A 22,243-nucleotide genomic window follows, 5' to 3' on the forward strand; every position below is an offset into this window, starting at 1 on the left:
GCTAGACAGTTGCAGTGGTAAACTTGAGTATACATATTGGCTGCAGGCGACTTACTACCACCCAATAAGGGCAATGACGTATGCAAGAAGTGTGTGATATTGTTTCTCTTCACATCTCCCTCTCTTGCCTTTGTTTTTATGACCATAGTCACTGTTACCTTTTATGTTGGTCTTCTAATAAATATAACCTTGATGACCTTGTAGTGATGATAAATTACCAAGCAGCTTTGTCTTCACAAACACCTGGACTACTGTGTGCAGTTCTGGAACCCCCAGCACAAGAAGGACATCGAACTGTTGGAGCCAGTCCAGAGGAGGGCCACGAAGATGCTCAGAAGGCTGCAGCAGCTTTGCTATGAGGACAGGCTGCAAGAGTTGGGGGTCTTCAGCCTGGAGAAGAGAAGGCTTTGAGGAGACCTTATAGTGGCCTTCCAGTATCTGAAAGGGGCCTACAGGAGGGCTGGGGAGGAACTATTCACAAGGTCTTGTAATGAGAGGATAAGAGGTAATGGGTTTAAACTGGCAGAGGGGAGATTCAAAGTAGATGTTAGGAAAGGGTTCTTTGCAGTGAGGGTGGTGAGACACTGGCACAGGTTGCCCAGGGAAGCTGTGACTGCTCCCTCCCCGGAGGTGTTGAAGACCTTGAGCAACCTGTTCTAGTGGGAGGTGTCCCTGCCTGTGGCTTGGGGGTGGAACTGGATGATCGTTGAGGTCCCTTCCAACCTAAACCATTCTATAAATCAGTGCACAATGGATGGATGTTTTCTCAACCTCAGGATGGACTGGACTGTAAGAACTTATAAGATATCCAAGGTATGTTGGGCAAAGAGATGCCAAAGCTGTTCATTGCAGTACTATGGAAGAAGCCTGTTTCTGACCTGATGTCCTTTCATAATGTGATGAAAATATTAAACTGCTCTAGATTGGGGCTGAAAGTTAAAAGCTTGCATATTTTTCAGAGATTACTCATCAGTAACTAAGCTTGGATCTCAGGCCTGATATGATGAGGCTGTGGAAACGAGGATACAGAGAGTAAAAGTCAGTAATCATGAAGATATGATAATATAATCAATGCCTCTAATGCAGCTAGCAGTGATGATTGCTAACTCTTGTGATATATCAATTAAAAGAGGTCTTTAAAAGAAATCTCAGCTATCCAGAGTTGTCCTTTGACATGCACAAAAATAGCAAAGTCCTTCCCCTTGACTGTTGGTTCTACAAGGCACCTATTCATTTTGGGAGCAGCTTCAGTATTTTCCCCCCTTTAAAAAATCAAAACTAAAAAAAAAAAAAGGCCATTTGCTAAACCAACAAGAAGACTCTCTTATGTTACCTATCCCTTCTTAACTGCATATTTTGTCTTTTATCACTGAGAGGCTGTGCTGAACAAATAAGGTGGGTCTGAAAAGCAGAAGAGAGAAAAGTTCTATTTGCATTTCTCCTGTACATGATCATTGTGACTTCTGCTGTTACTCTGCCATTTAGATCTCTGAAACTATAAACGTGATGGATGTGAAGAAGGGGCAATACTAAGTGCAAGGCAGGCTTCTGAGCAGGGCATAGTTTGCTTTGCAGACAGCTGTAGTTAAAATGTAGCAGCAAGTGAAAGCTGAAGGTATGGAAGAGCATGAATAGGCTACATTTTTAGCAGTTTGGTGTGAAACTCCTGATTTGCCTGTGCTTTCCTTAGCGGGACTATGGGTGAGCGAGCTTACCGCAGGTTCAACCTCAAACTCTCAGGAGGTCACAGAAATGACAGGCTCGCTTGGTGACATTCACTTCTCCCAAGTAGAGATGTGAATTTAGTGGGGCAGGAGGCAGAGCAGCAAGGTGGAGGTTCGGATTTGTTACATCCTCACCCATATCGGGGTGTGGGAGTTGATAACACGGTCAATTACACCTTTTGTGCGCTGTGGTACAATCGTTTGCTAGGGAAAACAACCACTTAATAAGCACAGAGTACTGGGTCCAGCTCTGGAGTTCTCAGCACAAGAGAGACGTTGACCTGTTGGAGCTGGTACAGAAGAAGGCCACAAAAACGATCAGGTTAGAATATGAAGATGGGCTGACAGTTTTGGAGTTCAGCCTGGATAAAAGAAGACACTGTGGAGATCTTAATATGATTTTCCAGTCCTTAAAGATGAGGACAGACTTTTAGGCAGGGGCCGTTGTAACAAGACAACGGGTAAAGGTTTTAAACTAAAATACGGCAGACTTAGAGATATAGATATAGATATATTTACAACGGGGGTGGTGAAACACTGGGATGGGTTGCCCAAAGAGGTGGTGGAGGCCCTATCCCTGGAAACGTTCAAGGTCAGACCGGATAGGGCTTTCGGCAGTCCGGTTTAGTTGAAGATGCCCCTGCACACTGCAGGGGAATTGGACTAGATGACCTTCCAGCTCAGGACGTTCTATGAAATAAGGAGCAGGGACCTCCCGTCTTACCCCTCCAGGACGGAGGGAGGCCACTCTTAAGAGGGAGCCGGAAAGGAGCCGAACTCGCAGCCGGCTGGGGGTCTCCTGTGCGCGGGGACGGGATGGGGATCAGGCTTAGGATCGGGATGCCGCCGGGAGAGAGGGAGGGTCCGGGCGCTGCTCTCCTCCCGCCGCCGCGGCGGGGCCGGGCTCGACCGGTCCCTCCCCCGCCACATCGCCCTCCCGCCGGCGCTGCTGACGTGTCTGCTCCCTCCCCGCCGCCGGCGCCCGCCAACATGGCCGCAGCCCCGCCGCCGGACCCCCGGCTGCTCCTTGCCCTGCTGCTGCTCCTGCCCCCGCCGCCCTCCCTCCTATCCGCCGCCGCCGGGCCCGACTTGAGCCGCCGCTTCGCCGAGCGCAAGCGCTGCGCCGACCCCGACTGCAGCAGTGAGTGGGGGGCGGCGGGGCCGTGCCGAGCCCCGCCCGGGGAGCTGAGGGTGGCGAGAGACCCCTGCCAGGGAGTTGGGCTGGGTGCGCGGGGAAACCCGCCCGTCCTCCGGCCTTCGGCACAGTCGGGAGGCCGCCTAGCTGCTGCGGGAAGTTGCTGCGGGAAGATGCAGGCGCCGCATGTCTCACGGGCGCATTTCCCGAAGTCCTCCCCGCACCCCGGGCTCTGGCACCGAACCCGGGCAGGATCGGCAAAACGGGAACCCGGCGCCGGCCTGCGTCGCTCCCAGCTTCTCGACCAAGTTTTCGGAGCTCCCACAGCTCCTCCGGGATTTTCTGTCCTTCAAAAATCCTCCCGTAATCCACCCGCTCTCCGGGTGCTGTTTGTTCGTTAGCGTGCGGTGTCATCTCCTCGGCTCGCTTAATGCCCACGATTAGCTTCATAGCATACTTCGGAACTGTAATTGGCGAGGGCTTTGCCGAACGCTCGCCGTGATCCCTGAGCTTGGGATTTGTTTCGGTTTGTTTTCTTCTTAAATACTTCATTTTTTTTCTTTTTGGTTATACTTTCACTTAAAGTTACTATCTCTTGACTCGATCAGCAAAATAAGCTGATGCGCAGCCGGGGTGAAGGTGTTGGGTTTTTTCGCTGCCGGTTAGTAAGGATTCCTTTCGTGAACCGGTTTTATTATCTCTTTTTAAAGCGATAATGGTTTTGTTCTCTTTGGACAGTGTTGATGTGCCGGGGGAAGGCGATGCGGGACTTTAAGGGTCCTGATTGTCGCTTTGTGAATTTCAAGAAGGGAGAAGCGGTGTACGTATATCACAAACTAATAGGAAAATCAACCGAGCTCTGGGCTGGAAGTGTAAGTACTGCGAAGCGTTTCTTCTGCTTGCTCTTCTTAGTGTTTTCTGTCGGTAAGCTTTTCTCTTCCCTTTTGCCTCCTAGGAGAATGCTTAAGGGTTTGAACATAGCTAAGTAGCATGCTGAATGCCATTTTGTCCTCCTGAGATCAGCTGGAAATGGGATGTGGTTCGATCAAACCTAAGGCATTATTAAGTGCTGTGCAAAAAAAGGCAGTGCTAATGTGTGCTTGAACTGTTAGAAAACTGCCTTTCTCATGCCAACCTCCAGTTGCTGCACTGGGAGTGCTGGCCTGTGAGCCTGCCTGGAAGCCGAACTTCCTTTCCCCATCTAGGGAGGCTTAAGTTTACCCTTTACGTGCCCCTACGTTTACTCCTGACATGGTCTCCTCCTGCACTCTGTGTAATCCCACGGAAGATTGATTCATGTATCTGTTTTAAGTGCATTTCCTTGCTCAATATTCAGTTGTTGTCTTCCCCTTTTTATCTGAGATGCATGCAGAATTGAAAGGGGGAAAAATGAAAAAAGAATGAAGGCATTTTTTTTTAAGGGTCCATCTCTCTTTGAGCTGTAGTGACATGCTGGAGCAGCCTGTGGAGTAGTGACCTTCTCCAAGTTGTTGTCTGCTTTGGGCAATCAAAGAGGGTGAGAAAAGAAGGTTCCCATAATTGCAGTTGTTTGACAGAAGACTCTTAGTGCCTTTCATGATAAACCCCTTGTTTGCCTGACAGAAGAACTCAGATACCCTAGAGGATGAGCAATTTTTGTGCACCTCCCCTTGAAAATGTGGGCAGTGTGTAGATTGCTTAGAACTGAGCCCTGTGGCCCATGCTTTCCCTACGTACCTTTTTATGTCCAAATAATCAACACCATTTCTTACTCTGGGGATAGACAACTGCCTTCCACAGTGGTCTAGGCTAGTTGATGCAACACCTGGGTGTTGGCTGTGGGACTAGTGGTTGAAGTGAAAAGCAGGATGCATCACTTTCTCTAACCTGTTCAGGCTGGGTGTGGACAATCAAGCTTTCAGAAGGAGCTGAATCCAATTAGAACAATACAGAACAGAGCAGAAAACTGCAGCACGTGGTTAAAGAGGAGTTCATAAATGTGTCACGCTGGTAATTCCCTTAGAATCATAGAATCAACCAGGTTGGAAGAGACCTCCAAGATCATCCAGTCCAACCTAGCACCCAGCCCTATCCAATCAACTAGACCATGGCACTAAGTGCCTCATCCAGTCTTTTCTTGAAGACCCCCAGGGACGGTGCCTCCACCACCTCCCTGGGCAGCCCATTCCAATGCCAATCACTCTCTCTGTGAAGAACTTCTTCCTAACATCCAGCCTAGACCTACCCTGGCACAACTTGAGACTGTGTCCCCTTGTTCTATTGCTGGTTACCTGGGAGAAGAGGCCAACCCCCCACCTGGCTACAATGCCCCTTCAGGTAGTTGTAGACAGTAATAAGATCACCCCTGAGCCTCCTCTTCTCCAGGCTAAACAGGCCCAGCTCCCTCAACCTCTCCTCATAGGATTTGTGCTCCAGGCCCCTCACCAGCTTTGTTGCCCTTCTCTGGACATATTCCAGCACCTCAACATCCTTCTTGAATTGAGGGGCCCAGAACTGGACACAGCACTCAAGGTGTGGTCTGACCAGTGCTGAGTACAGGGGCAGAATAACCTCCCTTGTCCTACTGGCCACACTGTTCCTGATGCAGGCCAGGATGCCATTGGCTCTCTTGGCCACCTGGGCACACCGCTGGCTCATCTTCAGCTTACTGTCTATCTTCTGACATGTATTGTGCCATAAATAATCTGGTTCATTAGCCAGTACAGGTTTCCAGGGCTGCCAGTTGTTGGGACACAGAGTAGCAGCGTGGGGCCAGTTTTGCATCTTGTAACAAAGCGTAACGCAGGCTGCAAGATGAGACAGCAGGTGTAAGGTAATTGCTGAGTTAATATTCAGTTTATTCTCTGATAGGAAGCTCATGCAACAGTTAGGTGTGTCTTGAAGTTAAAAGGATGTTTGCTTTGAGTTTAATAAGTTGGCAGGTCTGAAAGAACTACAAAACTCCATGTTATTTGCTGTCGTTTTAAAACCCTGTTACACTGTTTTCTGTGTCCCTTTTAAGGCAGTGATGACACACTGACTCGGTGCCCCCAAGTTTGATTTGCTGCTTCTGCATTAATTGTAACACTGCAGCACCCAGTGTGCCAACACTGCAGCAGGGTCAGAGGTGCACACCCTTGTGTGTTGAGCAGGGCACTAGCACGTCTGACCCTATCTGTGCTGGGGGCTCTCCTGCAGTGTGACTTCCCACTCATGCCAGTGAGTTGATTTATGCAGAGCAGCCGTGCCTGCTGCGTGCAGCTGTGGAGCTAGTGGGAGGCTGCTGCTTGCTAATTAAAACCAGGCTACCTAGTGAGGTCTGTGAGCAAGCAGATTCCAGTGCAAAGCTTGTTACCTTCTGCCCCAGCCCTTTTGGGACCTTGTAGTGTGACTGTGTGTGCTCATGTGTAGCGACTGATCCTGTGCATCTACCCAACAGACTTGTTCCATTCTCCAGAGTTTTGGGCCAAAGTATTTATTAGGGCAGAATGGAAACTTAACAACTCAAGGGGTAATTGATGTTCTGATCTTCAGGTGTGGGCAGAGGTTAGAGGAATGAGGGACTGAGGAGGAGATCTCATAGATGCTTGTAAATACTTAAAGGGCGGATATCAGGAGGATGGAACCAGTCTTTTTTCAGTAGTGCCCAGTGACAGGACAAGGGGTGACAGGCACAAATCCATTCAAACTTGAGGAGGAAATTCTTTAAGGGTGGCAGAGCACTGGAACAGGCTGCCCAGAGAAGTGGTGCAGTCTCATCTCTGGAGACATTAAAAACCTGCCTGGATGTGTTGCTGTGTAACCTTCTTTAGATGAATCTGTCTTGGCAGGGGTGTTTCGACTTGATGATCTCCAAAGCTTCCTTCCAACCCCTACTATTCTGCGTGGTTCTGTGTATGAGAAGCTTCAACTACAGCAACCTGGGGCTTATTTCAAACAAGTTGTACATGCAGGCTCTAATGCTGAAATCAATTTTGAGGAAAAATACAATAGCATTTCTCACCTGAAGGGAGATGATCTGATAGGGAAGGAGCTAAGAAAAATTCATAGCAGTTTGGTCCTGTTTTTATTTGCCTTTGCTTTTCCAATTCACTCCACCTTCTTAAAGCTATTGTTGATTTTTATTTCCCTGTGCCAACAGATGTGCTGTATTTTAACAGATATTTTTTTTTATAACCCCAGTCTTGTATTCTGCATTGCTTGCAGAGCTCCCATGGAGCTGAGTAAGCATTCAGCACATGAATAAAAATCTAGATTTGAGTAATAATATATATTTCATCTATTATATGGCATGTAGGTTTTAGCAGAGCTTCGAAACTTCAGTAATAAAGCAAAGCCAAATGCTTGGACAGTATGCTGTGATCATGATTTAGTAGTGATTTTCTGTTGTGAATTTCACAAATACATCAATTTCAGGAAAATACTTGGTTGGTTTTTTTTCTCCTCCCCCCTCCAAACCAAAAAGTGCAGCAGACCTGGTACTCTCACAGTCCACTGCACTGTGTCTTGCTATAAAAGTTGTCTCTCCTGCATCTACATCACATTGTTTACACCATCAAGTTGTGTTATGTAGACTTCCCTGCTATGCATTTCTCCTGCCTTCATCTTTAGCAGGGCCCAGAACTCTAAAACTGCTTCAGATAATCCAGGAAAAAGCCTGCTGCTTTTAGCATTATGTTCCAGCAAAGCCACTTTAAATTATTGCTGCAGGAGACTGTTGCTTTATTGTATGGCTTCATTCAAGGCTGGGAAGACTACTTCTGGCCTCACGTTACAAGAAATGGACTTGGCTGCTGTTTGAATCATGGCTGCTTTGGCTTTATTGTTTTGTTGGGTTTTTTTTTTTGGGGGGGTTTAAAAAAGAATCTTAGGGTAATAACAGAGAAGATATGAAGGGTAAAATAAAGGGATAAGATAGAAGACAGGGTATATCTAGAAGACCCAGAAGATCAGGGATTTTTTTTCCCCCCCATTGTTTCTTAACAGTGCTTTCAGCAAGAACAGACCAAACCAACTCTTTTTTTGATCACAGATTCATAGAATGGTTTAGGTTGGAAGGTTCTGTAAAGATCATCTACTCTGCCCTGGTGAGACCCCCATCTTGAGTACTGTGTTCAGCTTTGGGCTCCCCAGTTGAAGAGGGACAGGGATCTGCTGGAGAGGGTCCAGCAGAGGGCTAAAAGGATGGTTAGGGGACTGGAGCACTGCCTGATGAGGAGAGGCTGAGGGACCTGGGGCTTTTTAGTCTGGAGAAAAGAAGACTGAGAGGGGATTTAATAAATGGTTATAAATATCTGAGGACTGGGAGTCAGGAGGAGGGGGACAGGCTCTGCTCACTTGCTCCCTGTGATAGGACAAGGAGCAATAGATGCAAGCTGCAGCACAGGAGGTTCCACCTCAACACAAGGGGGAACTTCTTTACTGCAAAGGTCACAGAGCACAGAAATGGGGTCCCCAGAGGTGGTGTGGAGTCTCCTTCTCTGGAGACTTTCAAGGCCCATCTGGATGCATTCCGCTGTGATCTATACTAGATTGTATGGTCCTGCCCATGGTAGGGTGGTTGGACTACATGATCTCTTTGGGTCCCTTCCAACCCTTGACATCCTGTGATCTAGTTCCAACCCCCCTGCCATGGGCAGGGACACTCCACTATACCAGGTCACTCAAGGCTTCATCCAACCTGGCCCTGAACACCTCCAGGGAGGGAGCATCCACAGCCTCCCTGGGCAACCTGTTCCAGCATCTCACCACCCTCACTGTAAAGAATCTTGCCTCAAGCTTAAATACATTCCCACTCTTGTAAAAAGTCCCACCCCAGATTTCTTGTAGGCCCCCTTCAGGTACTGGAAGGCTGTTCTAAGGCCTCCGTGAAGCCTTCTCTAGGCTGAACAGCCCAAACTCTTGCAGCCTGTCTCCATAGGGGAGGTGCTCCAGCCCTCTGATCATCTTTGTGATCTTCTTCTGGACTGGTTCTGGCAGTTCCAGGTCCTTCTTATGCTGCAGGCCCCAGAAATGAACACAATACTCCAGGTGGGGTCTTAGAGAGGCAGAATAGCCTCTCTTGTTCTGCTGGTCAGACTTTTGATCCAGCCCAGGACACAGGCTGTATTCTTTGTTCTACAGTTTTAGGTACCTGTGGATGAGGGCTTTACGATCAAAAACATTTGAACATCTTTCCTAGCTATGAGTTTTCTGACACTGAACCAGGTTGTATGAAGGTCTGACTTCTCAGTCAGTAGTGGTTGTCACGTATGCCTCAGCTGGCTGCCACACTGGTGGGGAAAGATGCTGTACACGTGGCTACATGTTTCATCCTCCTACAGCATTTTGGCTAGGGAGGGAGTAAAAATGAAAGATGTATGTTTTCTCTCTTATTTACTTGGCATTTGTAGTGCCTTTCCTCTGTTGTGTCTGTAGAGACTGAAGAATGTTTCCTTTATTTGCACAATTAGGCATTTTCTCCCTTACAAGAGAGGAACTGCAGGGAGAGGAGCAGAAGAAATTTTGGGCATGCAGATCCCATATGGCTCATAAACCACCTAAGTGGCAAACTGGGTCACTGCAGAGGACTTGTACAGTCAGCAAGTTGGACTGCACTAAGTGACTTTCAAATTGTGATGTAGAATTATAATAGGAGTCACAGAGATTAATGTCTGTAAGGATGCTACCTGGAAGCTGTGGCTTTTGGTTTTGTTTTCATTTACAACCGAGATCGAAATGTGTAGAGAGAAAGAGGCCAACTTAGAATAAAACTGCAGTACACAGAACAAGGACAAGATAGGAATTGGTCTAGTTTAATTTGCCATTCCTAATAACAAACCTGCTTACATATCTCTTTTCCATATGACTCTGTCTCTGTGTTTACAAAAGGTGAGGCGGAAATAGATTGGTTTTTGTTTTATACCAACTTCAGAGATCCCAACTATGGAAGGTAACATTTGAATGAGAAAGAGTTTAAAAAAAGGAAACCCTATCATGTACTTCTAAAAAGTTATTTACTGGGTACAATTTTCTTTTTCTATGCCATTGTAAATCCAGAAAGCTTCTGCTCAGGTTAACTTGTGGCAGTGACATCAGTATAAGAATACATATAAAGATATGTCCTTAATTGTTTTGCCATAACTGGTTTCCTTTTTAATTTGTTCTTGGAATGCTCTTTCCAAACCAACTCTTCAAGAAAACTGGCAGCTGTCATCTTCCTCTTAGAAGAATACATTGAGGAAATGACAACACTTTTTTGGTTGTCTAGGAAGTCTCTACCTTTCTAGGTGTGTCCACCAGGTCTAATTGCCTGGATTATCTAATCTGCATAGTGATAGCATGCTAATAATATTGGCTTCTTGACAGCTGCTGTCACAATTCATGAGCAAAAGCATTACTATGTAGATCTTACCTGGTGAATGATAAGAGATTCTTGTCTTCTGCTGTTTGGCTTGGCTTAGCACCTTGACTTGCTTGAAAACAGCAACTGATTTTTTGCTTGTACTAATCACTGAAGTGCAACAGTGCATTTGCAGAGGGGGGTATACTTGCCACACAGGTTTTAAAATAGATCATTACCTCAGGTACAGTCTTCCTTTTCCTAAAATCTGCTCTAAGATATTTTTTCCTTAAGTGCATTTCAGGGTACAATCCCTGTGCAGGGATGTAAATCTTATTAGTGAAAGATCCTCTTCTGCTCACTACTTGAGGAAACGTTTGAAGCATAAGTGGTGCCAACAAGAGTGTACAGTAGTTAAAGCAGATGAGCCACAATACCTGGGCTTCACTCCCAACCTTCCTGATAATTCTTTGCAAATCAGGCTTTGAAACATGAAGACAAAAACTTAGCAACTTCACAGATGTGTTGTGAAGTCTTAAGCACAAAACCTCAATGAAAACTCCTGAGTAAACAAGGTATTGCTATTATTTTTCTTCTATTCACGGTGTTAGCCTTAATTAAGAAATCCTTTGTGTTATGTCTGTAGTTAGGATTTTAACAGTCACATGATTTTAAAAGCTTATTTACTGTCTTTTGTTTGCTTGTGTTTGTTTTCTGGCAGGTTGGAAGTGATTTTGGATATTTTCCAAAGGATTTACTAGAAATAAATCATAATTATTCCAATGAGGAGCTAGAATTACCAACAGATGTAAGTCTTGTTTGTTAGTTTTTAATTGGGCTTCTTAGTGTTTCTTACCTCAGCATTCAGTGAAATCCCTGAGGTGGAGAATGGGACTATCAGGGATCCTTAGTTACCTTTTGTTAGTAAGCAGCTGCGTATGTGTAGAGATACACATGCATGTTGGGGAGTGGAGTGTTTGTACAGCTGCATATGTGGATGGGTGTGTGATCATCACTGCAAAGTGTGAGCATCTATCTTTCTTTTCTTGAGTATTATGCTTTTCTTCTAACCAAACCTGTTTGGCTTGAGCTCTAGAAATGCTGCTAGCCAGTTTGCACATAAACTGTTCGGTATGTATTCAGAATTGTTTCATTTCCTAAACTTTTTGAAGTTTCAAGCATTATCAGTAACAATCAAAACCTGATACATTTAGCCCTGTGATTCTAGAACTGGCCCTTCAACCCTTACACATACACACGGCTTTAACATGCACTAGGAGCTGGTAACCTCAGCGGTGTGAGTGAGGTCTGTTTGTGGATGCAGCTTTCAGAACCCTATAGAATTTTCATTTGGAAAAGACCTTTAAGGTCATTGAGTCCAACCATTCTCTAACTCCACCAAGTCTAGTGCTAAACCGTGTCACTTAGCACCACATCTCTATGTCTTTGAAGCCCTTCAGGGATGGGGATTCAGCTGGGGACCCTCTTGCAGAGTTTGAGAACCCTTTCAGTGAAAAATTTCTTCTAATATCCAACCTAAACCTCTAGTGCAACTTGAGGCCATTTCCTCTCATAATTTGTTACTAAGGAGAAGAGACCAATACCCACCTTGCTACACCCTCCTTTCAGGTAGTTACACAGCGTGAGAAGGTCTCTCCTCAGTTCCTTTTTTTCTAGACTAAAGAACCCTTCACTGTCCTTCTCTGGACCTCCGTAGTAAGGGGCCCAAAAGCAAACACAGTACTGAAGGTGTGGCTTCACCAGTGCTGAGTAGAGGGGGACAATTGCTTCCCTTCACCTTCTGGCCACACCATTCCTGATATGAGCCAGGGTGCTGTTGTCTTTGTTGACCACCTGGGCACACTGCTGGCTCACGTTCAGCTGCTGTCAGCCAGCACCCACGGGTCCTTTTCTGCTGCACAGCTTTGCAGCCATTCTGCCCCAGGCCTGGAGCACTGCATGGGGTCGTTGTGACCCAAGTACAACACCCAGCACCTGGCCTTCTTAAACCTCAAACAATTCACCTTTGCCCATTGATCTATCCTGTCCAAGTCCCTCTCTACAGCACTTCATCCCAACTTAGGGTCACCTGCAAACTTAGGGTCACCAGTAAACTCAGTCTTCTAGTCCAGATCATATCAGATGATATCATTATCAATAACAGATAAAGATATTGAAGAGAACTGGCTCAAATACTGAGCCCTGAGGAAAACAAAGTGGCTTGTGCTACTGTTTATTTTTTGGCAGGCACCTCCTGCTTGGAAGACTTGATCACTTGAGGACAGACAATCACAGATTGTGCCAGACAAGCTTAGTGATTGTTTTCACTAGCATTCAGCAATAGCCTTGTTCTTAACTCGGTATATGTGATGAGTAAACTGTAATACTGTCAACTCCAATGCTGACTTCCAGTTTGTTCCTTATTAGAAGATCTTTGATGGGGCTAAGTCATAAACTTTTTATTCGGGTTTCTAAGAGTCATTGGGTAAAACTTCCACTAAAGAACCAGAGGTTTAATTCTGCACAATTAACAGAATTTACTTTGCTGTTCCAACTAAATGGATTAGGTCTCCTCACTGTAATCAAGAAAACAGTATTTGTGACTATATGCTTGTTTTTATTTCAGGACACAGACTTTGTTTGCTTTGATGGTGGAAGGGATGATTTTGATAACTATAACGTGGATGACCTTTTGAAGCCATTGCAAGAGACAATAGCAAATGAAGGGGAAACTGAGTCAAGTGATTCAGGGACGAAACCAGCTGAAGCAACTGAAAGGAGTAAGGAGATTGAACAGGCTGATGCAGTGGAGATGGACAATCTTGAGCTAAGCACAGAGGACAAGGAAGTCCTCACCGTGACAGAGGAAGCTGACAGTTCTCTTGAAAAAGGAACTGAAAATACTGGGGGAGACCCCACTGTCAGTAGTCACGAAGAAAACTCTCAGGGAGATGAAATTGCACATGAGCACTTGAAAGGAACGCTACATGGGAAACTAAAAGGGCTAGAAAGTGAAAATACCAAAAACACTAGTGTTCCTCAGGGTGAAACCAGTCAACTTGACCACGAGAATGAAGAAGTGGATGCCTATACACTTTTAAATAGAGAACTCTCTGTGAACTTGAAAACAAAGTTTGGCTCAACTGCTGATGCCGTTGTATCAGATGACGAAGTGACTCGCCTTGTTACGTCACTGGAAGATGATCTGAATGAAGGTTTGAGCATTGATGCTCATGATGCAGAGGAAGAGACAGACTTTGCAGATCAGTCTGCAGAAATTCCTTTGCTGTCTTTTACAGCAGAGGAAGATGTTACATCCCCAGTGGGTTTAGAAGATGATGAGAACGATGACACTGAGTCACAAAGTTATGAACCTGATAAATATGCAAAGGGTGCTACAGAGCTAAAGAACCAAAGAGACAATGAGGAAGAACGTGATTCAGATGCATTAATTCCTAAGGATGCCTTCAGTAAGAGCAAGAAGTCCACTGATGGTTTAAATGTGGACAGGTCAGAATCTAAACAAACAAAAGAGAATAGGGATGATGTGAAACTAATTAGTAAAAGAGAAGAATTAGCAACAACTCAACCTGAAGAACTCCTTAGAAAGGAACTTGTAGGTACAGGAGATCTGGGTTCAAAAGAAAAAACAAACAGAACTGAACAGTTTGAAGGGCAGCTCAGAACTGAATCACTTACTGAAGAGCAGAAGAGTACAGCTGTGCCTGATCCTCACACTTTGCCTCCTCCAGGAGATGATCTGGAGTCCAAATCATTTATTCAAAGCAGGCAAGATGCTTTAAGACAATCTGTTGGTGATATCAACAGAACTCCAGAAAAAGTGCCACCTTCTCAAATAGAAAAATATGAGAAAAAGTTGGAGGATGACATCTTGGAAGAGGTCTTGGAAAGTGATTTAAAACACAAAAAACCATGGGAGAAAACAAAGGAGAAAAGAAGAGCTGTGAACAATCCTTCTGTTGATGTTCCAGCTAAACCAGTGGAAGAGGTAAAAAATGCATCTCAGAGTGACTTAGGAGATAATGACCTCTTGAAAGAGAAACTGGAGCGTGGAATTCCTGCTGTGGAGAAAGAAATGCTAAGACATGAAGAAGATTTGAAACAAACAGGGGAGATCAATCATGAAAATCAAAACCCTACCTCTCTTAGCAAGGAACCTGAAATGGAAATGAAAAACATGAAAAAAACCCCCACAGGGGAGGCACACTTGAGCCATAGAGGAGCTATTGAGCAACCTGGGCCATGGGAAAATGCGACTGAGTATTCAGAGGCAGATGTGAATGAAGAGCTTTCAAGAAATCTTGGCAAGGTGACAGCATTTGATGAAAACACTGAAAAAAGTTCCTCAGAAGAAAAATCGAAAAGCACTAAGCAGAATACTGGTACAGAGAATCTTACTCTGCAAGGAACTGAGGATGCAGATCCAGACAGAAATCTTGGCACAAGTTTACTGAAAGAAAGAACATTAAGAGCAGAATTGTCATCTGAAGAGCCAGAAGATGACCCTGGCTTGAAACAAGCAGAGGAAGAGCTGCTGGAAGATGAGAACGCTGCAAGTGCAAAGCTGTCACAAGCAAGGGCTGCAAATGTACTGGGTGACACCCTAAATGTTAAAAGGTCAAACCCTGAATTAGAAGCACTAAGTGAAGCTGTTCCCAGAGCTGCAAATCCTACTTATGAAACAGGAGAAGAAACAAACTCATTTTCCAAGGAGGCTAAAAAAATCATCCACATGCAAGATGCAAATGAGACTGGGAACAAAGAAGTTGAGGTACCAGTGAGAAAAGATGCTGAAGAGGATGAGATAGAACATGTCATGGAAAATGAAGATGATGATGATGATGAGTCTTCTGAAGCTGAGGAACCACCAGCTGTGGAAGAATATATCCACTCTCCTGACACACAATCTCCTGACACAAAACCCAATGATCTTAACCAAAGGGAGGATCATCTTCCAGAGGGGGTTTCACAGAAAGACTCAAAAGAGGTGCAAATCTTAGAGCATACAAGAAATGACCACGGGCAATCTGCCCATTCCCCCAGTCCTGCAGACAGCTCAGCAGCCACCAATGACACTGTAACAGACTTCAGCGAGTCTGTGAAGCGGCTTGCAATCATGAGAGAGTTTCTGGATGAAAAACGTGTGACACGCTTGCAGAAATACCTTGGGCTTCAGCATACACAAAGGATAGAAGCCATGATCCATGACATGAAGGTAGAGATGGAGCTTGCTCGGAAGGCAAGCCATAATAACGAAGAGATAGAGAAAGCTTTGGACCAGATACTTGAGTTTTCAGAATCCAGCATTATGGATGTTGTAGGAAAAGTTCTGGATTCCAGAGTGGCAGAAAATAAAGAGGAGGTGGTGAAAGAAATGGATTTGTATGATGAGGAGAGTGCCCTGATGGATGACATTCAAGAATTAATATATACTTTAAGGAGTAAATACTCATCTGCAAGTGAGAGTGTCCCACTTGCATCTATTCCAGAACAGGAAGACGATGAGCTGCATGTTCAAGGTAGGATGTTAAATTCAATAAGAAGATGAAGAGGTAGTAAAACCCTCTCCTAGATAATACTGTGCAAACCAGAGAAGCTTTACTGAAAGAAGCCCTGTGGAATCTGCTAGGATTTTTACTTATTTTCAAGGCATGTTTGTGGCATTGTGATGGGTGGGCCCAGGGACAAATCCTGAGAGAAAACGTTGAGCTCAGCATGTCTGTTCTTATGGGCCATGCTTTGTGTAAGGTGGGATCTGTGCATGGATATGGATAGAAAGAGCCTTACTCAGGTCATTCCTTCTCAAGATACACTAATGTCAGCACTGAATTTTCTGGAGGGTTCAGAGCAGTCTTCTTTGCTGAACTAGCTAGCACCTAATTAGGAGAGACCAATGATGCATGCAAAATTCAGGCACTAAATCCACACACCTAAAATCTCAAGTGTCCCTGTTGTATATTTGCCCACATTCATAGAAGTGCATAAGTAGAAATACTGAACTGACAGATCTTTTGATGGGGGAAGAACCAGTGGCAGAGTCTGCTAAAAGCTTCCTATTTTTTTTTCTAATTAATGTGAGAAAAGCCTGGATGAGGCACTTAGTGCCATGGTCTAGTTGACTAGCTAGGCCTGGGGGATAGGTTGGACTGGATGAGCTTGGAGGTCTCTTCCAACCTGGTTGATTCTATGATTCTAAGGGGGTAAGATGCAGTCTCACCAAGGCTCTTTTCACAGTAGTAAATGTCAACTCTGCCATTTTTTGATAGCTGTGGAAGATGACAATACTTCTCAATGTTTCACTGCAAGGTCAGCTGTTGCTACTTTGCATGAATTCCATATAAACACTTAATTACTTGTTATTAAAAGGTGATTTGAGAATATACTGGAAACAATACACCAGGTGAAGTGCTGAAAAAAGTTATCAAGAAATTTGTGTGAAATGCAGTGTAAATGCTGTAAAAAACACACCTTAGCTCAGTGTTTCGTTCATGTATTCCTGTCTGTCACAGATGGTGCAAAAGAAGCTGAATATAATAGAGTATCTGTCACAAATTCAAATGCCATTGGTGAGAGCAATGAGGAATTTCAGCAGCTTGAAGATAAAAGGCCAGAACAGCCTATTCAGGAGGAGGAAGAGGAAGAAGAGGCTGATGACATTTCACCTGAACATGAAGAGGTCAACTTACCAGACATTAGAGAAGCTGAAGAACAGTATGACAGCGGAAAAGAATCATTGCTGGGAAATACTGCCTCTGGGTCAGTGAATTCAGGACAGAGCGCCAGCGAAGATACTGCTGCAGGTAACCTTTTGGAATTGGGTTGTACTGTTCCCTGAAAGGGGAGCACGCTTGAATGCCAAGGCTTGTCACTAACAGTCACTGTATGTTGCTGTAGTGCCAATGGCTTCCACTCACCCGTGACAATCCCTCTAGTGGCAGTGTTGTCTCACTACCACTCATCTCCCAAGAGTGTTTCTTCTGCTACCTCTTTGCACTCTGTAGAAGTGAGAATCATGTGCTCTCTCCTCTTGCCCTTTTTAACCTGTGCCTTTGGGCTATATTCCTCTCCAAGAAAAATGGAGCATAGCTTCTCTCAAGCAGTTCATTAATTTCTGGCTAAGGTGTTTGTTGGAGTAGGAGCAATGCATGACTCTGCTCTGTGCTCTGCTGAGGTCTCCCTCTGGAGCAAGTGTGCTGAGCTGTGCCAACTGCTGATTGTGTCAAGGAAGAAACCTATTACCATCATCTTCACCAGCTTTTGTTTTTATATCAATCTACCTTTTACTTCATTCTCAGAGCTAAGCTCAGCTTTTTTTATCTCAGATTACACTTCAATTTTCCTTACCCTTCCCAGAACCAAGCACTTACGAGCAGCTTCTAAGTTTTAAGGGAAACTCTTTAAGTTGAATGCAAAAGTACCTAATGGATTTTAAATGTCTGGTGGATTACTTACGTGGTTAAGCAGTTCAGTTGTGCTTTAGACCATCTTCCATTCCTTCCTTAATGATGGATAGATATTGTCTGCCAGGAATTCCCACGAGGACTGCTCAAAGTGCTGAGAAGAAACAGGGTAGAGGCTTGTAGAACCACTGGTCACAGGAGTTGTTCCACAGTGTAACAACAGACTGGGCAGGCAACACTAATAGAGAGCAGAGGCAGCAGGCCTCAGAGCAAGGTAGAAAGAGAGCTGGTTCAAAGCTTACGTTGTATCACTACTCATGCTGTAAAATTATCAGATGATGCAGATTTATTGATTAGGAATCGATTTGCTGTTGATTAGGAATTGCTTTGCTGTGGACTTGCTGCTGAAGTTCTACGTGCGCTGTCTGAGGCAGGCTTGACAGAGTGGCTTTGTCTATCTGCAGGCCTTTTTCCAACATCAGTGTCCTTTCTAAGGGCTTTTGCCTCTGTCTAAGGCACCAGTGTCCTTTCTAAGGGCTTTTGCCTCTGTCTAAGGCACCAGTGTCCTTTCTAAGGGCTTTTGCCTCTGTCTAAGGCACCAGTGTCCTTTCTGAGGGCTTTTGCCTCTTTCTAAGGCACCAGTGTCCTTTCTGAGGGCTTTTGCCTCTGTCTAAGGCACCAGTGTCCTTTCTGAGGGCTTTTGCCTCTTTCTAAGGCACCAGTGTCCTTTCTAAGGGCTTTTGCCTCTGTCTAAGGCACCAGTGTCCTTTCTAAGGGCTTTTGCCTCTTTCTAAGGCACCAGTGTCCTTTCTAAGGGCTTTTGCCTCTTTCTAAGGCATCAGCGTCCTTTCTAAGGGCTTTTGCCTCTTTCTAAGGCATCAGCGTCCTTTCTGAGGGCTTTTGCCTCTTTCTAAGGCATCAGCGTCCTTTCTGAGGGCTTTTGCCTCTTTCTAAGGCACCAGCGTCCTTTCTGAGGGCTTTTGCCTCTTTCTAAGGCACCAGCGTCCTTTCTGAGGGCTTTTGCCTCTTTCTAAGGCATCAGTGTCCTTTCTGAGGGCTTTTGCCTCTTTCTAAGGCATCAGCGTCCTTTTTAAGGACTTTGCCTCTTAAAGTATCAAGACGCTGCCCAAACTGGGTGTGTGTGGGCTGCCCGCAGCAGCTCTTCCCCGCCTGCTGGCGACGACTGCGGGCGCGGCCCCCCCATGAGGTAACATCTCTCTCCTCTCCTCTCCAGACTCCGCCGAAGGCGCCAGGCGGCGCGCAGGACGCGGGCCCGAGGCAGGCACCGCCGCTTCTCCACAGGGCAGGCTCGGCGAGGCGCTGCCCGCAGCGCGCCAGCTCCTGCGGCAGGTGAGCGGCGGCGAGGGCGGCTGCGCGGGCGGGCGGCGGGCGGAGCGCGGCGGCGCTCGGCGGCGCTCGGCGATGACGCGGGAGGGCGGGCCGGGGTCCCGGAGGGCTGACGTGTGCCGGGAAGTTGGGCTGGCGCCGCCATGGAGCCCGCGGGCGGCGGCGGTGCCGGTAGCGGTGCGCGCCCCGTGGAGCCCCCCGCGCGGCCGCTGCCGCAGGTGCGAGGGGAACGGGTGGGGAGGAGGAGGAGGAGGAGGGAGCGGCGGTGCAGTGGCCCCCGCCGGGCAGGGCCGCCCCCCGCAGCCCTCGCCGGCTGGTTGGCGGGCAACGGGCGAGTGCCACACGGCGGAGGGGCTCTGCCGTTCCAAACCGCCGCGGCGGGTGGGGGTGTCAGCGCTCCGAGTGCGGTCCCGGGGAGGATGGGCTGAGGCGGTTGTCGTTCCGCGTCCCCGCGGGGGTCACCTCTGCGTCCCCCTGCCCCGCTCCCTTCGTGGAGGGGCTGCTTTCCCTCGCCCCCGCTCTGACGTGTGGGGCAAGCCTGCGGGAGGGCGCGGAGGCGTCTGCTGGCGTCAACGCGAGCAGGGATCCCTGCTTTGCTCCCGGCGCTCGCTGAGGGGAGAGGGTGTCTCGGCCCGGGGTGGGCTGTACAGGGGCAGGTGCGTGCTTGTGTCACCTGGGGACAGGCAAATGGCAGCGATTGCGGTGCGGCTAGGGCCGGCTGTTCTCCGAGCGCCATGTCAGCCCTGTGCAGAGCTGTACCAGGTACTCGCACCTTTCTCAGCCAGTCGGTGCTCTCTGGCCTTCGAGATAGGCAGGCGTATGACGAGACACATGACCCCGTGGCCAGCGTGATAGCGGGGAAGAGGTCTGAGCTGTTGCTGTTGGACTGTTAGGTCCAGATGCAAAGCTAGGAGGCTCTCTCTATTTTCTCATCCTCGTAGCACTGTTTGGAAATGGATCGAGTAGCTCCTAGTGCTCTGTCATGCAGAATCTGTGCACCAGCTCATTCTGGAGTAGCAGGTTTTCCCCAGCAGGTTGTCACTGCCAGGTGTCCTCTAGATGCTTGCACTTCTGAACTGAAACGCAGCTGTCAAACTACTCTGTGGTTTTCTTCGTTTTCAGTTCACAGAAGAACTGCAAGAAAGCTCTAGATGGTTCTCTGGCTTTGTGAGAGGAATAAAAGCATTTGGCAGGTGGCTTATTTTGCCTGGTTAATGATAACATATTCATAGTTGTCCATGCTGTCGGTTTGCAGTTGGTTGCTACCCTGCCTGAGGAAATTCGCCCTGGGCCTGATTTCCATGGACTTCCATGGGAGCCTGTTATCATCACTGCCTTAGTGGGAATTGCCACACTTGCTATAATTTTCTGGAGAACCTGCCTTTCAGTGAGTATACTTCACATCTGCAAGCCTGCTGCTGTCTTGTTTGCTGCTCGGTCTCTTGTATGGGTAAACTCTTTCAGCATTACTGAGATCAAAGCAATATGCAGTCTTTTGTGTCTTTACCTTTTCCATTTAGAGCAGTAATATGAAGGCTCAATAGCTAAAGTAAGTTGTACTTTTCTTCAAGCTAAGAAGTGTTTCCTTTAAGCTGTTTATTGATACCCGCCTGAACATGAGCCAGCAGTGTGCCCAGGTGGCCAAGAGAGCCAGTGGCATCCTGGCCTGCATCAGGAATGGTGTGGCCAGCAGGAGCAGGGAGGTCATTCTGCCCCTGTACTCTGCACTGCTTAGACCACACCTCGAGTACTGTGTTCAGTTCTGGGCCCCCCAGTTTAGGAGGGACATTGAGATGCTTGAGCGTGTCCAGAGAAGGGCGACGAGGCTGGGGAGAGGCCTTGAGCACAGCCCTACGAGGAGAGGCTGAGGGAGCTGGGATTGGTTAGCCTGGAGAAGAGGAGGCTCAGGGGAGACCTTATTGCTGTCTACAACTACCTGAGGGGTGGTTGTGGCCAGGAGGAGGTTGCTCTCTTCTCTCAGGTGGCCAGCACCAGAACAAGAGGACACAGCCTAAGGCTGCGCCAGGGGAAATTTAGGCTGGAGGTGAGGAGAAAGTTCTTCCCTGAGAGAGTCATTGGACACTGGAATGGGCTGCCCGGGGAGGTGGTGGAGTCGCCGTCCCTGGAGCTGTTCAAGGCAGGATTGGACGTGGCACTTGGTGCCATGGTCTGGCCTTGAGCTCTGTGGTAAAGGGTTGGGCTTGATGATCTGTGAGATCTCTTCCAACCCTGATAATACTGTGATACTGTGAAGTTGTTTTTTCAGTAACAGACAGTTTCAAAGGCAAAATAGGGGAGTATTATATAAGTCAAGAAGGCTGAGGAAAGGGTCAGCATATCTTTGAAGTGAGAAGCCTTCTATGTGCTTGAGCCTGTTGGTGGCTATTTCTGAAACAAGCAGTTAATCCCCTCTTCTTCATCTTGCCCAACTGCTTGCAAGCACTGTGTTTAGCAATGTAAACACCTGATCCTAATTCTCACTGGAGAGCCCCTTCCTCACTTTCCTCCTCACTTGGCATTTGTCCTCCTCTTTTCCTACATGGGTAATTTTCTGTGCAAGAGAAGTGCACTCAAGTATACCAGTACATCTCCTTGGGAAAACCAAAGAGGGTAGTTTGTTTCAAGCTGTCTAGTTCAGTGATGATGCACTCTGGAAGTCTGTGGAATACTTTACATGACAAAAGGAAATAAAAAGTGACTGTTAGCAGTGTTAGTACTTTTTTTTCCTTGCTTAGTTTTGGTACTGAGTACACTAGGTCAGTTTCAAATACAAAATAGTCTTAATAGGGGAGCATAAGAATCATAGAATCAACCAGGTTGGAAGAGAGACCTCCAACATCATCCAGTCTAACCTAGCCCTAGCCAGTCAGCTAGACCATGGCACTAAATGCCTCATCCAGGCTTTTCCTGAACACCTCCAGGGACAGTGACTCCACCACCTCTCTGGGCAGCCCATTCCAATGGCAAATGAAAGCTTCTAAATTCTTCTTTAATGGTGTTAATTTTCAAGTGAGCAACTGTCACATAAAAACAACATTGCTTTAAAAGGATCAGAACGGGGATGTAAATTTGTTTGTGTGTTTGCAAGTTTATGACTGGTGTTTTATGCAAAATGGCTTCACTCCTTCTGTTGCAAATTGGATGTGGGCAATTTCTGCTATCCTTTTAGTGACTGAGTAAACAGGCATTTACTAAGGCTCTAGGACCAGGGCATTAACCTAGGAGCTTTTATTAGAAAACAGCTTAAGCTTGTTTGTAGTGTTATTCAACACTCTTCTTGGCAGTGATAGATGTACTTTCCATGTGCTTCTTTAAT

At 46.7% G+C, this 22,243-nt stretch overlaps 1 protein-coding gene across 2 annotated transcripts in view; it reads left to right on the top strand.

Moving 5' to 3' along the window:
• Positions 1 to 2,690: 2,690 nt before the first annotated feature.
• The window catches only part of MIA3 (MIA SH3 domain ER export factor 3), a 33,934-nt gene continuing 14,381 nt past the window's right edge, over positions 2,691 to 22,243 (top strand). For both annotated transcript variants that reach the window (XM_064164558.1, XM_064164559.1), the window contains exons 1-7: positions 2,691 to 2,865; positions 3,598 to 3,731; positions 10,881 to 10,967; positions 12,786 to 15,699; positions 16,690 to 16,980; positions 18,815 to 18,930; positions 20,183 to 20,314. In XM_064164558.1, coding sequence (XP_064020628.1) covers positions 2,715 to 2,865; positions 3,598 to 3,731; positions 10,881 to 10,967; positions 12,786 to 15,699; positions 16,690 to 16,980; positions 18,815 to 18,930; positions 20,183 to 20,314 — 3,825 coding nt within the window. In that variant the 5' untranslated portion in view covers positions 2,691 to 2,714. The remainder of the gene's footprint in view (positions 2,866 to 3,597; positions 3,732 to 10,880; positions 10,968 to 12,785; positions 15,700 to 16,689; positions 16,981 to 18,814; positions 18,931 to 20,182; positions 20,315 to 22,243) is intronic.

Source organism: Pogoniulus pusillus, chromosome 25 (assembly GCF_015220805.1).
Source record: "Pogoniulus pusillus isolate bPogPus1 chromosome 25, bPogPus1.pri, whole genome shotgun sequence".
NCBI lineage: Eukaryota > Metazoa > Chordata > Aves > Piciformes > Lybiidae > Pogoniulus > Pogoniulus pusillus.